At 44.0% G+C, this 16,655-nt stretch overlaps 1 protein-coding gene across 6 annotated transcripts in view; it reads left to right on the top strand.

Annotated features, from left to right (window-relative positions):
* LOC147020621 (nesprin-1-like) overlaps positions 1–16,655 on the top strand; it is a 464,443-nt gene that overhangs the window by 317,675 nt on the left and 130,113 nt on the right. For all 6 annotated transcript variants that reach the window (XM_085896125.1, XM_085896126.1, XM_085896121.1 and 3 more), the window contains 4 exons: positions 3,979–4,173; positions 6,039–6,164; positions 15,714–15,869; positions 16,015–16,173. In XM_085896125.1, coding sequence (XP_085752251.1) covers positions 3,979–4,173; positions 6,039–6,164; positions 15,714–15,869; positions 16,015–16,173 — 636 coding nt within the window. The remainder of the gene's footprint in view (positions 1–3,978; positions 4,174–6,038; positions 6,165–15,713; positions 15,870–16,014; positions 16,174–16,655) is intronic.

Raw genomic sequence — 16,655 nt, 5'->3', positions numbered from 1 at the left:
TCTACCATGGTGTGGATGGGAGGAGAAATGGTGTCGGGGTAATCCTGAAGGAAGATTATGTCAAGAGGGTATTGGAGGTGAGGAGAGTGTCTGACCGAGTGATGAGTGTGAAGTTGGAAATTGAAGGGGTGATGATGAATGTCATCAGTGCATATGCCTCACATATGGGGTGTGAGATGGAGTATAAAGAAGATTTCTGGAGTGAGTTAGATGAAGTGGTGGAGAGTGTATCCAAGGATGAAAGAGTGGTGATTGGAGCAGATTTCAATGGACATGTTGAGGAAGGGAATAAAGAGGATGAGGAGGTGATGGGGAGGTACGGTCTCAACAAGAGAAATGTGGAAGGGCAAATGGTGGTAGAGTTTGCAAAAAGAATGGAAATGGCAGTGGTAAATACGTATTTCAAGAAGAAGGAGGAACACAGGGTGACATACAAGAGTGGAGGAAAGTGCACACAGGTGGATTACATCTTAAGTCGGAGATGCAACCTGAAAGAGATTAGTGACTGTAAGGTTGTGGCAGGGGAGAGTGTAGCTCGACAGCATCGATTGGTGGTCTGTAGGATGACTTTAGAGGTGAGGTTGAGGAAGAGAGTGAGGGCTGAACCAAGGACCAGATGGTGGAAGCTGAAGGAGGAAGACTGTAGCGTGAAATTTAGGGAGGAGGTGAGACAGGCGTTGGATGGTGGTAAAGATGGGTGGGATGATTGGGCAACGACAGCAGAAGTTGTGAGGGAGATACCGAGGAAGGTACTTGGTGTGACATCTGGACAGAGGAAGGAAGATAAGGAGACTTGGTGGTGGAATGAGGAAGTACAGGAAAGTATAAGGAAGAAGATGTTGGCGAAAAAGAAGTGGGATAGTCAGAGAGATGAAGAAAGTAGGCAGGATTACAAGGAGTGGCGTCGAAAGGCAAAAAGAGAGGTGGCAAAGGCCAAGGAAAAGGCATATGACGAGCTGTATGAGAAGTTGGATTCAAAAGAAGGGGAAAAGGATTTATACCGATTGGCAGGACAGAGGGACCGAGCTGGGAAGGATGTACTGCAGGTTTGGGTGATAAAGGACGCAAATGGGAATGTGCTGACAATTGAGGAGAGTGTGTTGAGAAGGTGGATGGAGTACTTTGAGGAGCTGATGAATGAAGAAAATGAGAGAGAGAGAAGGTTGGAAGAGGTGGAGATAGTGAATCTGGAAGTGGGGTGGATCAGTAAGGATGAAGTGAGGACTGCTATGAAGAAGATGAAAAGTGGAAAGGCGGTTGGCCCAGATGGTAGACCAGTGGAGGCATGGAAGTGCTTAGGAGAGATGGCAGTGGGGTTGTTAACCAGATTGTTTAATAAAGTCTTGGAAAGTGAGAGGATGCCGGAGGAGTGGAGATTAAGTGTACTGGTTCCGATTTTCAAGAATAAGGGTGATGTGCAGAGCTGTGGAAATTACAGAGGGATAAAGTTGTTGAGCCACACCATGAAGTTGTGGGAAAGCGTCGTGGAAGCTAGGTTGAGAGGAGAGGTGACGATCTGTGAGCAGCAATATGGGTTTATGCCAGGAAAGAGTACCACTGATGCGATGTTTGCTTTGAGAATGTTGATGGAGAAGTATAGGGAAGGCCAGAAGGAGTTACATTTTGTGTTTGTGGATTTAGAGAAAGCTTATGATAGGGTGCCAAGAGAGGAGTTGTGGTATTGTATGAGGAAGTCGGGAGTGGTGGAGAAGTATGTGAGGATGGTGCAGGATATGTATGAGGACAGTGTGACAGCGGTGAGGTGTGCGGGAGGAATGACGGACCGGTTTAAGGTTAAAGTGGGATTGCACCAAGGATCGACTCTGAGCCCTTTCCTGTTTGCAATGGTGATGGATAGGTTGACGGACGAGATCAGACTGGAGTCTCCATGGACTATGATGTTCACGGATGACATCATGATCTGTAGGGAGAGTAGGGAGCAGGCTGAATCGAGCCTTGAGAGGTGGAGGTACGCACTGGAGAGAAGGGGAATGATAGTCAGTAGGAGTAAGACGGAGTACATGTGCGTAGATGAGAGGGAGGGTGGTGGTATGGTGCGGTTGTAAGGAGTTGAGGTGGAGAAGGTGGATTGGTTTAAATACTTGGGATCAACTGTCCAAAGTAACGGAGAGTGTGGGAGAGAAGTGAAAAAGAGAGTGCAGGCAGGATGGAGTGGGTGGAGAAGAGTTGCAGGAGTGATTTGTGACAGAAGGGTAGCTGCAAGAGTGAAGGGGAAAGTATACAAGACGGTAGTGAGACCAGCTATGTTGTACGGTTTGGAGGCGGTGGCGCTAACAATAAGACAGGAAGCGGAGCTGGAGGTGGCAGAGTTAAAGATGCTGCGATTCTCGTTGGGAGTGACGAGGATGGACAGGACAAGGAATGAGTATATTAGAGGGACAGCGCAGGTAGGACGGTTTGGAGACAAAGTGAGAGAGGCGAGATTGAGATGGTTTAGACATGTGCACAGGAGAGAAACGGAGTATATCGGGAGAAGGATGTTGAAGATGGAGCCGCCAGGCAGGAGGAGAAGAGGAAGGCCAAAGAAGAGGTTCATGGATGCGGTGAGGGCGGACATGCGGGTGATTGGAGTGTCAATGGAAGATGTGGAGGATAGAGCGAAATGGAGACGGTTGATCCGCTGTGGCGACCCCTAACGGGAGCAAGCCGAAAGAGGAAGAAGAAGAGGAGTTCTTCGTTCGTATGCAGCCCAAGGCTGCGGGAATTGTATCACTAGCTGAGGGTGCGGCTTTGCCGCTGACGCAATTCCTTCTGCTGGTGATGGCAGGAATTTGTAAGTTGTCCATGGTGCTGGTGATAGCTCGCCTACTGTTTGGGAAGACACCATGAGATAATGATCGCCAACAAATGCTAGCAGATGGGATTCCTGTTTAACATTGATCCGAGGGAAGGTTCACACTTTAATGAATCGTCCTGCCTGTGAAGCACAGAGATAAGTTTGTAGGTGGGTCAGCATTCAAACCCAGGCTAGACAGCTTAGAGGCAAGTGTGCTTATCTCTCGGCCATCCTATCAGCATTGAATAATAATGACGGGCCATAAAACTACATTTCAGTGATTCTAGTTGATATTTACCAATAAATCCCTGGGAAAGTAGAACTTGCATATATTTGTTTGTTTTATTTGCAGAACTTGGATTTCTTCAACTGTTATGCAAAATTGATCAACAAATTGTGGCATTTCCTTCCCTGAGGTCACTTCGATTTGGCTAACCGCATAATGAGTGAACTTCCCGCTGGCTAACACTATTCTGCCTCGATATTATTTATCATTATTACCTCCGCCATTGAAGTTGGGTGGACGTTATGTTTTCACCCCTGTCTGTCTGTCTGTGAACAGGGTATCTCAAAAAGGTTGTTGATGGATTCGGGCAAAATTATATGGAGAGGTTGGGTGTGTGATGAGGACAAAATGATTCGATTTTGGTGAAGATCCAGGTCCGGTTCTGGATACTATAAAAAAAATTTTTAGCGATTATATCACATGATCTTTCAAAAAGTTGTGGACGAGTTATGAGAAAACTTGGTGGATGAGTTGGTTAGGTGACAAGACCCAGCCGATTAAATTTTGGTTCAGGTCCGGATCCATATCTAGCCTGTCAATGAGGTACAAAATGTAAATTGTTTAGCCTGATGAGGTGTGCACTCCAACAAGTGTTCTAGTTCTATTTTTGTGTTGCACTGTGCATCTTCTTATTACGTATCAGGTGTGTTTGGGATCTATTTCACGTTTTTTATTATTCGACCCATTTTGCTCCATATTTCCACAATGCTGGTCAGCTTTTCGGCTTTGGGTCAGTTATGCTAAGGTGGTGTGTGCGTACGTGCATGTGTGTGCACGCGCACACACACTCGCAGCTGTGTTTCGTATGCCTCCACTCCAAAGCATTTTAAAATTTCTTCTAATAAATCCTGCACCACAACTCCCACCTACGACAAAATCTTTATTTTTCACACAGCATACAGAAAAAGCACTGAAAGCCAACGAAGAATCCATCCTGCTGATGCTTGCTGTTAGCCAGGAGCTCATGCAGGCTGCAGACGCCACCAGCTGCGAATTGCTGAGCAAGTGGTTGCTAGAAGGTCGCAGGCAATGGAAGGAAGAAATCATGGGCCTGGAAAGCTTAAAACTGCAGCTAACGCACACCGTGAAGGCAAGTATATGCTACAGCATGCAAGGCAGTAGCACAGCTGTGGAATCTGGCATAGATGTTGTATTGTGTAAGAATGCTATTTTTAGCTTCTGCCCATGATCTATTACATGCTTGCAACTGTGCCATTTCAGCATGTACCGTGGACTCGTGTGGAATGGGAGTTTGCTTATTAATACAAGTTAGTATTCATTTAAAAAGACTCGATTCACATCAATGTGTTGTATTTTCCACTCTGTTTAAAGGTAGAAGTGACACCAGCTGAAGTGTTTTAAAATTTATAAAAGTCGTCAATCCAAATGATGATACCTGCTTTTCTTCCGTTTAATTCTCCCGCTTATTTTGCAGCCTGTCCCTTATTTATTCAGCCAATAATCTGTGTGTGTGTGTGTTGGGGGGGGGGGGGTTGTTGTAAACCAACCGGTGATTTTGGCACATTCAAAAGAAACATACCTTTCTACCTGTGCTTTCATTCAAACTTTCCAGAGCAAGATAAAATAACAACGCCAACACAAACTAGGCCATTCTGCAAAATTTGGCACTCATATCTAATCTATATGATAGGCCAATACTGTCTGTTTGTATGTCCCACCCTGAAACATGGAAACCTTCCACAGAGAATAAAAGTTTCTTCAAATTAATCCAAACCTTCAGGAAAACTATATATTTTTTCAATCGGATTAAAAAAATTGAACTTAGGAGGTGTATAGGCAAAACAGACCACTGCCTCAATCACTCCCAACATCATCATCACACCATTTGAAAGCCTTTATCCCTGAGCAGGGGTCAGCTTTTTGGGGGCTCCAATCCTGGTGCCTACCCTTTCTTAGGGCAATGTTTTTATGGCCGGATGCCCTTCCTGGCGCCAACCCTTTTGTTGCCTACGACCTTGCAGGGATAATTATCAGTGTACTGGTGCTCATTTTGCCGACCTTCGGAAGGATGACAGGGAGAGTCCACCCCACCTGGTATTAATTCAACAGCCAAGTGGGATTTGAACTCAGGATCCTAGGATCCCAAGCCCACCACCCTAACCATTAAGCCAACACTAGGCATACACATATATTTGCTGTGAAGAAATATATATGTATGTATATGTATATATATATATATATATATATATATATATATATATATATATATATATATATATATATATATATATATATATATATATATATATATATATATGTATATAATACGCTTGCTGCTACGTTGCGGAAAAAATTGTTGATTTGAAAAAGCACTTCAAATGATAATGTTCTTTGTTCGTATGGAGCACAAGGCTGCATGGTAGCGTCCTTGGCTGAGAGTACATCTGTGTCACTAATGCAATGCCCTCTGTCGGTTAGGGCAGGAATTTCTAATTTGTTCATGGTGTCAGCAATAGCTCAACTACCCTGCGAAGGATACCGTGGGATCTTTAATGTCCACCAACTGTTGCTGGCAGCCAGGACGCCTGTATAACGTCCAACCAAGGAATGGCACACACATTGATGAATCGCCCTGCTTGTGAAACACTGGGATGGCAATTTATCGCTGGGCCCCTATTCAAACCCAGGCTAAACTGCTCAGAGGCAGTATGTGTACTTCCAGGCTATCCTGGAAACCCTGGTAATATATAATGTAACCCCTGGAAAGTGGACATGCTAATTATATTATATTGCATTTAAATATTCTTTGAAAAGTAGTCGAGGAGAAAGACAGGTGAAAATAATGCGGTGCTGGATTGGAGATGCATGAAGGCCTGCTCCTAGAATCATGCAGCAGTCAACTATACATCAATGACAGTTTTGGTAATGCAAACTTTTCCCAATGGATCGATGTTGCCAAGTGAATGACACAACGTGTATCCTATTGAAATGCAGGAGTGGGAGAGTTGTGAGAGAGTAATGACTGAATCCCTGGATAAACTGGGGGCCTTCCAAGAAAAGCTGGCTGCCGCATTGCCAGAAACCTTTCAAGATCTGCAGTCAGAACACCTGAACTGCAAGGTATGATGTAACATATTGCCTGCCTTGTAGTTTTTACAAAAAAAATAGGCTGCTTGTTTTATATCATTAATTTGGACTGCAAGGTTGAAGGAGAGCCAGATCTTCATAAATGACTTTTCTTGCATCAGGATCCAGAAAATCAGCATATTCCAACATATAGTACTCTTTCCTAAAATCTTAGATTCATATTAACTACTCGAGTAGTAAATAATCAAGTTTGACTATGTGTAAGCTTCAAACACAACCAAAAATAAAGAGTGGCTGGCAAAAAGTATTCATCCCCTACCAATAATGCCACATTCAGATGAATTACGAATTGGGGAGTAGCAATTTCTCCAAATCAGCTTTTTTATTCACTCGTACGTGCCCGTAAAAAAATCAATAAATAACTAAATAAATATTCAAACCGCGAGCAAGAAACAACAACCACACAGGCCGTTTCTTCACTCTCGCGTGCCCGTACGTGCGTGGCGCGGAAGTTCGCATATCGCAGTTACGATTATTCGCAATTTAGTTTTAATGGCCAATTATTCAATTGGCGCCAACGTATTTTGCCTTTTCGCAATGTCGTCACAAGGAAAACAAAAAGAGAAGAGAAGAGAAACAAAAAAATTACTTCCTGGTTCAGAGCATACCAGCTCACTCTGATGTTACCGAAATTTATGCACCGTCTAATATGAAAACAATCATAACTTGGGACATTGTGTTTATCTATAAATGTGCATAAGAAATCGAGAAATTATTAGAATACACGAAGTCATCACTCTCCGGAAGCCTGTACGTTGTAACCCGTAATGGGGAACGTGGCTGAGCTTCCCTTCCCCCATCGGCTACGCCCACGCAACGTGTCTTGTCATTGGTTGGTAAATAAATGGCCATAACTTGTGAGGCACTTGTCCGATTAATATCAAACCTTGAAAAGACACATCCTCAGGTCCCCAGCAATATATCTGGCAAGTTTCAATGAGATCAGACCAATGGTTGTAGAGAAACAGCGGTCACAGACACACACACAGACACACACACAGACACACACACAGACACACACACACACACACACACACACACACACACACACACACACACACACACACTGCTGGAATTATAGATAGATAACTGAAGAGATAAAACTAAACACTGTTATAGTTGAAGGACGTTACTTGTCAGGAATACCTGCAAAACACATTTACAAATCACAATTCACTTGTTGAAAAAGCATTCAGTCCCTAAAGGGGCTGTCACACCTTGACGATTTAGCCAACCTATGCCGATTTATGAAAAATTTGCCCAATACGTTATGGGTAGGTTTTGTATACGTTAAGAGCACGCTGAAAAACATTGCCATAAGTCGTTGTACGCTGGCTTTAATCGTTGAACTTTGTGGTTTTTCTCAAATTTTCGTATGCTTAAAATTTTATGACCTACTCGGCGTTTGGCTCACACGTTCCGCTACGCTGGCCATAAGGTTTAGGCACGTTATGCCATCGTTGACACACGTTATTTATATGTTACTCATATGTGGAAACACGTTGAGGTAACATTTGCATACCCGAAACTTAATCATAAACTATAGGTAACGTTTTATAAGCACGCTACACGAACGTTGTTCACAGCTCGCAACGCGCTACTAGAAAGTTTCTCATACATCGAAACACATCAAAGTAATGTTTAGGGAACCCGTGACTTATTTATAACCTATGAGTAACGTGCTTGGGAATTAGTTGTAGAGCATGTCCTACGAACAAATAAGTATGTAGACTTATTTGACGTCTTCAAGACGACCACAGTACTTACTGAATGCGTTTCTAACAAACAGCTGACGTAGAATGACGTATTCGCAGCGATTAGGGAAATTGGTATATAAAAAGGGCCTTCGCAGGAAGACCCCGTCTTTTTTTTAGACTTCGTGGTGAGTACATGTCGATGTCATTCCGAGAGATGGAGGATACGGCAAGGCTGAGACGACATACCTACCTGTCCTCGAACATCAACATGACCTCATCGAGTTGACACTGCACCAGTTGCGTGCCAATAGAGCCCGGAGAAGAAGACGTGAACGGAGGAAAAGGAACTGGGTGAGACCATGGATCGGGAGGCGACGCCATTACGGCATATATGACCAGCTCATGGTGGAACTCCGGAACGAGGACCATGCAACCTTCATCAACTTCCTGCGAATGCCCCCAGCGATGTTTGACGAGCTGCTAGCCAGAGTGGGTCCAAGGATAACCAAGCATTATTATTAAATCATTTCAATAATCCAGTGGAAGTGATTTAACTCGTTCAATGGAAACGATTTGAATTGCCTTGCACCAGCGTCAAAAAACAATAGCCGAGTGAGAGCCGTTTATTAAAATAGTTTAGTGGCAGTCAATGGATAGCAAACGTCACATAATCGTAAACGATGCGCTCCCACGTTATGCATACGCTAGACTATCGTTGGGCATAGGTTGTGGACACCTAAAACACGATAAGCAATCGTTGGTATAACTAATCTATAAGTTATCGAAGCGTTCTGTGTTCATTACTAGTACATAATGCATTTGTCAAAGTCTTTTTTTTAATAATTTCAATAGTAAAACAAAGAAATATTTCATCTTCGGAATGAGGAAAAAAAATTAGCCCCTACAGAACATCGAACAATGATGCAACGTATTCTCATATTCGTTGACGCAACGAGGATCCATCATCCCACACAGCCTCCACATCACGCTCACATACTACTACTGACATAGACATACAGCTACTACCAATGCTACTACCACTACTACTACTACTACTACTACTACTATTATTACTGTCACGCACACCTACTACTAGTAATAGAACTGCTACTATTGATACTACCGGCGTTCACATCTACTTAACATGGAGTCTGGAACAATGATGGGTTTTTATTGTGAAGCCCATTTGAATATACCAATTCCCCTAAACGCTGCCAATACGCCAGTACACGGCAGATGTAAGTTAGAAACACTTTCAGTAAGTTCTATGGTTGTCCGGAAGACGTCAATTTAATTCGTCTACATACGACAATGTGCGTTTTACAAACGTCACAAATTGGTTCATAGCATGTTACTCAAAGGTTAGAAGCACGTTTTACTTAGGTTCAAAACATGCTACTCATCGGTTAAACGCACGTTACTCTTACGTTCATAGCACGCCAGTCATTGGTTCAAGGCCAGTTATACATCGTTTCAATGCACGTTACTCATAGTTTCCAAGCACGTTAAACATAGGCTAAGCTGACGCTACTCATTTGTTCAAAGCACGTTAATCATCGGTTAGAAATTTGGTTTCAAGTATGTTGGCCATTACCTTGACGTGCTTCGACTTATGAGTGACCTACAAGTAACGTGTGTTTGCCGTGTTTAAACGATCGCGGAACGTGCTAGGAACAGATGCCAACGCATGCGAAACGTGTGAGCCTTACGTCGAGTATGTCTTAAAATTTTCAGCATGCTTGAAATTTCACGACGTATCAAACGGACTAGGTAATATGCCAGCGTACTTCAATGATTTCCAACATACTCTAAACGTATACACAACTTACCTATAGCGTATTTGACGTGTGCCTAGCGTTGTAAACATATTTTTCAGAGAATGGCATACGCTGGCAAAATCGTCAAGGTGTGACTGCGATGTTGACACTTCAAATTCTCAGGCAGTTTTGATTTCAATCGGCGTCCGGCAAGTTCTTAACTGGCTACGCCACGAGTTCCCGGCGATACGTATAGCGCGCAAAGGGTAAGTTAAACTATAGTTTGTCATAGGTTTTGAACGCCGACCACAAGGTAAGCATTCATTGGTAAAAGTTATGTATAACACAACGAAACGTTCTGTGCCCGTTACTAATATGTTATGCAAACGACCAACACGTTATGAATACGCCAAAAACTTAAAAAAATACATCAAAATTTCAGCGTATGCCAACGTTTTACATACATTTTTATACGTTGCCATTGCTGGCTAAAACGTCAAGGTGTGACAGGGCCCTAAGGTCAGTACTTGGTGGAAGCACCTTTTGCATCAATTAGTCTTTTTGGGTTTGTCTCCACCATCTTTGAACAGTGAGATGGTGAAATATTTGCCCATTCTTCATGTGAAAATTGCTCTCGTTCTACCAAGTTTGATGGGGGTCATCAGGTCAGGTATGGGAGCATGTGCCGGAGTAGCACGTCGCTCCGTCAACTTTCCGCCTTTACTCCAGGGGCCTCCGTCTCGCCATCCCCCCAGGCAGATGCCTGGCCTATCCCCATTTCCTTGAGATGCTGATCAACCTGTTGCAACCACGAGGGACATGGTCAGCCCTTTGGCCTCCTCCACTCACGAGGCTCCCTCTCTGAGAGAATCTGGTGAGCAGGATCACCGTCAGGAAAACGAGTCACATATCCATACAGCCGCAGCTGAAGCTCATGGACGATGCAGGTAACAAGTCTCATTTGAGTCTCTCTCAGCAACCGCTCATTGAAAACAAAGTCTGACCAGCGATAGCCAAGGATTCTCTGAAGAGATCTGGTACCTAAGGAATTATGTTTCCATCTCAGATCCCTGGTCAGAGTCCAAGTCTCACATCCATAGAGCAAGACTGGAAGCACCACGAACCTGAAGACTCCGACTTTCGTCCTCCTACACATGTACCAACAGAGCCACACCCCATGATCCAGGGAATCTATGACTCCCCATGCCTGACCCAGACGTCTATTGACCTCTGGCTCACAGCCAGCAGAGACATGAATATCGCTGCCAAGGCAAGTGAATTTCTCCCTGATCTCAACATCCTCACCACAAACAGGTACAGACAAGATAGCAGCATCCAAGATGTCAGTGAAAGCCTGGATCTTAGTTTTGACCCAGGAAACCCATAATCACAGCAGCTCCAACTCCTCATTCAGCACCTCGAGGGCACCTTAAACGATATACAGAGTCTCCGCAAAGTTGACTGCATCATATGCGAAATCAAGATCAGAGATCTTGGCATTCCCAAACAATCCACCGCAGCGTGATCTCTCCGACATCCTCCCCAGAATCCAGTCCATACGAGCACTGAAAAGTGTGGGGGCCATTACACACCCCTGATGAACTCCAGTTACAACTGCAAATAAATCAGAGATGGTATCACCACATCTCTCAGTACCATAGTATAGTTCATACATCACATTTATCAGTTTTGGTGGCACCCCATGAAAACCAAGAATCCTCCAAGGGGCATCCTGATTCACTGAATTGAATACTTTGCAGAGATTGACACAAGCTGCAAGTAGCCCCTGCCAAAACTCTGATCTGTGTTTAGTGAGGACCCGAAGTGCAAGGATACGGTCAATCGTTGACATCTTCGGTGTAAAGCCTCACTGCTCTGGAGGATGGTGCTCAAGCAGATGGTGGCGAACCCTATCAAGAATTATCCGAGCAAAGACCTAGCCTGGCACTGAGAGCAGCGTCACCCCTTGGTAGTTGTTGCAGTCCTGACGATCACCCTTCCCTTTTCTGAGCGGGACAACAAGACCCCTCTTCCAGTCAGTTGCGATGATGCTTGTGTTCCAGGTTGCTCACAAAACTGCATGCAATGACATGAGTACTGCACAGCATTTCCACCAGCCTTGAGATGTTCAGCATGGATGCCACAGATCCCAGGAGCTTTGCCCCATTTCACCCAGTTCACCACAGCCTGTGTTTCCACAAACAAAGGTTGATCACATTTTATTTCAGGGTCAGCAATGGGCATAGTAACACCCTGACAACCAACTCAACAGCTGGTGGGTCAGCCTGGCACAGCCGCTAAAAGTAACCAGCCCAATGGGCCTTCACTTTGGACTCATCTGAAATGAGCCCACCACCGTTCCACACCAACTGCAGTACACCGAGGGACGGGCTTGGAGGAATGCAATGCGCGAATTTCCCTGTAAGCAAGATGAGCATCACTTGACCACAGGTGATGGTTGACCCCCCTCACAGAATCCTTGTCCACCCTCAGCACACATACAGTTTTATGCCTCAACCCCCTCGACAGTTCAGCTCTGGCATTAAGCCTGGCCCTGGGACTCTGGTCAATGGTATCTAGCGTCCCTTGAAAGACAAAATTTTTCATCGCCCTTTGGTGAGTTCCAAGACATCCACTGGCAACATCAAGGAAGGTGATCTTGAAGGCACTTCACAACACTTCAGGATTCCCCAATGCACCCAGACCATCAAAATCCCCACTCAGCCTGTTCGTAAACTTCTCAGTGACCCTCTCATCCTTCAGCTTGCCAATATCCAGCCTAGGCTGAGATAGTTCCATTCCCCTGGATTTAAGCTGCAACTTCAGAGTTGCGACAACAAGCCTGTGGTCAGTATTGAGGAACTGAGCACTCTGATAGACCCTGCAGTTCTTGATCATTCTCCGGCAACCATCAATGAGCACATTGTCAGTCTCCTTTGCCACACCACCAGCATTGGAATACCAAGTCCAGCGATGAGCCTGTGGGCGCTGAAACCATGAACCGGCCACCCTAAGTCCACGACTTCTTGCAAAATCAAGGAACAGTGCTATTCTGGTTCACAGTTTCAGACCCATGAGGACCAACACACGTCTCATAACCATCCCTCTCAGTTCCAGTCAATACATTGAAATCCCCCAAGAGTAGAAGAGTATCTCTTCTGGAGGGAGCACTGATCAACCACAGACTTGAGCATGGCATAGAATGCATCCTTTATGGTGAGATCACTCGCCTCAGTCAGAGCATATACAGAGACCAGGGAAACGACACCCAAGGAGTGACGAATCCTTCATCTCATAATTTGCTCGTTGACCGGTGCTACATCAATTATCAGAGTCAGCTTATTGGACACAGCTACAGCAACTCCTTGGTCATGATAACCATCAGAACGACCAAACCAATAATAGGTGTAACCATCCGCTATGATCTCGCCGCTATCCGGTCTCCGAACCTCAGTTTGTTTGTTTTTTTGTTTTGTTTTTTTTTGCATTCAAAATGCATTTTTTGCATTTTGAAATTCTGCAATACTGCTGTTCAAACGCTTGAACTCAGATGATAACAGAGACAGGTGATCATCCTCTCTTAGGGATAGGACATTCCAGGCACCCACCTGAAGGGACCACCTCAGGTTAGCCCAAGGAGACTGCCGTCTGAGAGATGACACCTCAGCACCACTCCGCCACACACCACTGCAATCTGACCCAGGAAGTTTACCCCCTGCTTTTCTTCCTATCATCAAGGAATGGAGGTCCTGAAGGCTTTGTCCCAATCCTGTCATCTGGTGACCTGCCCTGCAAAGAGCAGCAGCACAGCATGTACTCCCACAGAGTGAGTTTTCAGTTTTCTTTGCGTTTGTGGATTTTGCAGACTGAGGTGTTTTTGCAGAATGAAGTGTAAATCCTGCCACCAACCTCCTAATCAATCGGAACCCAACTGCAGGAGGATGTCCGCAGACACAGTTGGGCACTAGATATGGATGGCCGTTGGCTCACAAGGAACTCCTCCGTCCTTTGACAGGTTTTGTTTTTAATCCTGCTGGGTGTCCGTATCACACACCCTCCTCACCAGGAAACCTGGTGGGGGAGACGGTTTAGTCATTGACAACCCGACCATGGAACAGGTTAGTACAGGTTTACATGATACCGGTAGCACATCACAGATCTAATGTAGCCTGACCTGACAGTAAATGTTGATGGACTGCAATCTTCAAGACTCACCATCAATGTTTAATTGGGTTCAAGTCAGGACCTTGACTGGGCCACTCAAGAACATTTGTTTTCTTCTTATTCAGCTACTCCAATGTGGCTTTAGCTTTGTGCTTCGGATCATTGTCCTGAAATGTGAATCTCCTTCCCAGTTTCAGATTCATGGCTGACTCAAGCAGGTTTTCATCAAGGATTCTCCTGTACTTTGCACCATTCATTTTCCCTTCTCTCCTGATAAGCTTACCAGTCCCTTTTGATTAAAAGCGGCCCCATAACATGATGCTGCCACCCCCATGCTTGACAGTAGGGATGCTGTTGACTGGTGATGTGCAGTGTTAGGCTTACACCAGATGTAACACTTTGAATTTACACCAAAAAGTTCAATTTTTGTCTTGTCTGACCACAAAACGTTTTCTCCACATGCCTGCAGAGTCATTAAGATGCTTTTTCACAAACTCCACATGAGCTTTTAGATGTAATTTTCAGTAATGGCTTCTCTTTTACTACCTTTCCATTGAGGCCAGCTTTGTGCAGGGAACTGGATATTGTTGAATGATGAACACTGACTCCAATCTCAGACATAGAGCCTTGCTTTCAAAGTCATTGTTGGATTTACAGAGACATCCTGAACCAGTTTCCTGCTTGCCTGCCTGCTGAGTTTGGATGGACGACCTAATCTGGGTCGAGTCTGGGTGGTATGATATGTTTTCCACTTCTTAATGATGGATTTCACTGTACTCAAAGGGATAATGAGTGATATTGAAATCATCTTATAACCCTCTCCTGAACGGTGCTTCTCCACCACTTTGTCTGACTTCTGTGGAAAGCTCCTTGGTAGTCTTTGCTTTGTTGGTTGACCAAGTGAGTTCCACCTTTAAACTCCATATAAAGTGGGGGAGCTTCATTTTAAGTTAAACCACTGATTACATCCAGATGAAATCTATTACACTTATTTTTTATCCTTGGAAAACAAATCATTTGCTCCTGAAGTGATTTAGGGTCAATTAGGCAAAGGGTTTGAATACTTGTGTAACTAAGAATCTTCTGATTTTAAGGTGTTAATCTAACTTATTGACATATTATCTGAATTTTTTTCGCTTTATCACTTTGGACTCGTTTGTGCAGACGATATATTATGTTTGATTTGAAAGCATCATAAAATAAAATCAAAAGGTGAAAACTTTGGAGCGGGTGAATATTTTTGCAAGACATTGTATGCAATTCATCATCTTCTTGCCTTTGGCAGTGGAGCAAATAAGCTGCTCTAAAAGTGAACCAAAAGTAGCCTTTCTAAAGTTTTTTTTTATATTTTTTTGTATACAAGGTCAAGGCTTGTGAAAGAGCGTGTACTACTTTAATCACTAAGTAGATTTAGTCTCGAGGCACATAATTTTGCAGAATATACTTTGACACCTCTGCTATTACCTAGAAAATTGGCTAAGTTTCCATTTTTAAAATAAATACATCTTCCACAATAAGTTGACCATCAAGTTAAAAATTTATAACAAGATCCAATTCCAGAGGGAATTTAACCCATAACAAGACAGCTTGGCAATGAGCATTCTACCGTCTATCCTGGCTCGTATTAAGAGTCGTCTGGTTGTCTGGTTGTCTGGCTGGGGTTGGGAGTGTGAGGGGGGTGGGGGTGTGTAAATGAAAATATAATTGACAAATGAATAGGAGAGGAGGATATATGAGGGATTGACCTTCCCTCATGCCATTTATATCCTAAATTGTGTTGCTAAGAATATTCTTCATTGATAATAGTAATATTAGTCGTGGTCGTATTAATAGTCAATGTTTAATGTTATCGTGAAATAATATTTGATAACGATAGACATGGGCTGTGTCCACCTTGTGTATAGGAGCTGGAAATTACGATTGAGGAAGCAGCTGTAGATCTTGTACCATTGGCTCTGCTGCAGCAAGGCCTTCAGTCCTCTTTGGCTGGTTATGACTTGTCCCGGCTGGAATACGAGGTTTCCGGACTGCAGTGGCAGTGGAAGCAGTTGCATTACAGGGTCAGTGCTTATTGTACGAGTGAAATAGTTTGTCACCAAACCTGCAACCTCCCAATGTCTCTTTGTAGCCACAGAATTTCTTTTACAGAATATCTTTCATTAATGATGCCATCGGCCCCTGAATGTGGAACTGTATGCCGCTTAGGTTTGTACTCGTGGACGGCGTGTACAAAATCGGTTACGCGAGTGGGACACCTTTGCTGAGTGTGACAAAGTGCTCTGTGACTGGCTCACGAGCCTAGAACGCAGGGTGGCTCAGAATGGAGAATGTGGCTTAGAGACGATGCTCTTGAGACTTGAAAAGGTGAGTACTTGCAGCTTGTGAACACTCTCATTCACATTATCTGAATTGATGGTTCTAATTCCATCGTAGTGATAATCTTTATCTGGCATGATTATTATCATTCTTGTTTAGTTTATCAAGGAGCCAACTATTTATTATGTACCCACAGGGGCGATGGTGGAAGTGAATTGCGATATGAGGGAATGAAGATATATGAGGGTAGTATAGTGTGAGTGGGGTGCAGAGTAAAAGGAAGGCTCAGATCCAATACGAGTAAGGGTAAGGAAATGGAAAGGGCATGTTATGAGTATATCGATGCAAGATGGGGTGTGGAGGAGAGGTGGGACGAGGGGTGGGGGTAAAAAATTGATGTTTCCTCACCACTGAGAGATTGGACTCACCACTGAGAGATTAGACCATAGCATGATATTTCAAAACGTTTTGTTCGGGTTATAACAAAACTCGGTGGATGTGTAGAGTATGTGACGGAACAAGCCAATTAG

Source organism: Eptatretus burgeri, chromosome 9 (assembly GCF_056783735.1).
Source record: "Eptatretus burgeri isolate ZD-2024b chromosome 9, Ebu_testis_v1, whole genome shotgun sequence".
Lineage (NCBI taxonomy): Eukaryota > Metazoa > Chordata > Myxini > Myxiniformes > Myxinidae > Eptatretus > Eptatretus burgeri.
The sequence above is the reverse complement of the archived record's forward strand: the minus strand, read 5'-3'. Positions and strand labels throughout refer to the sequence as shown.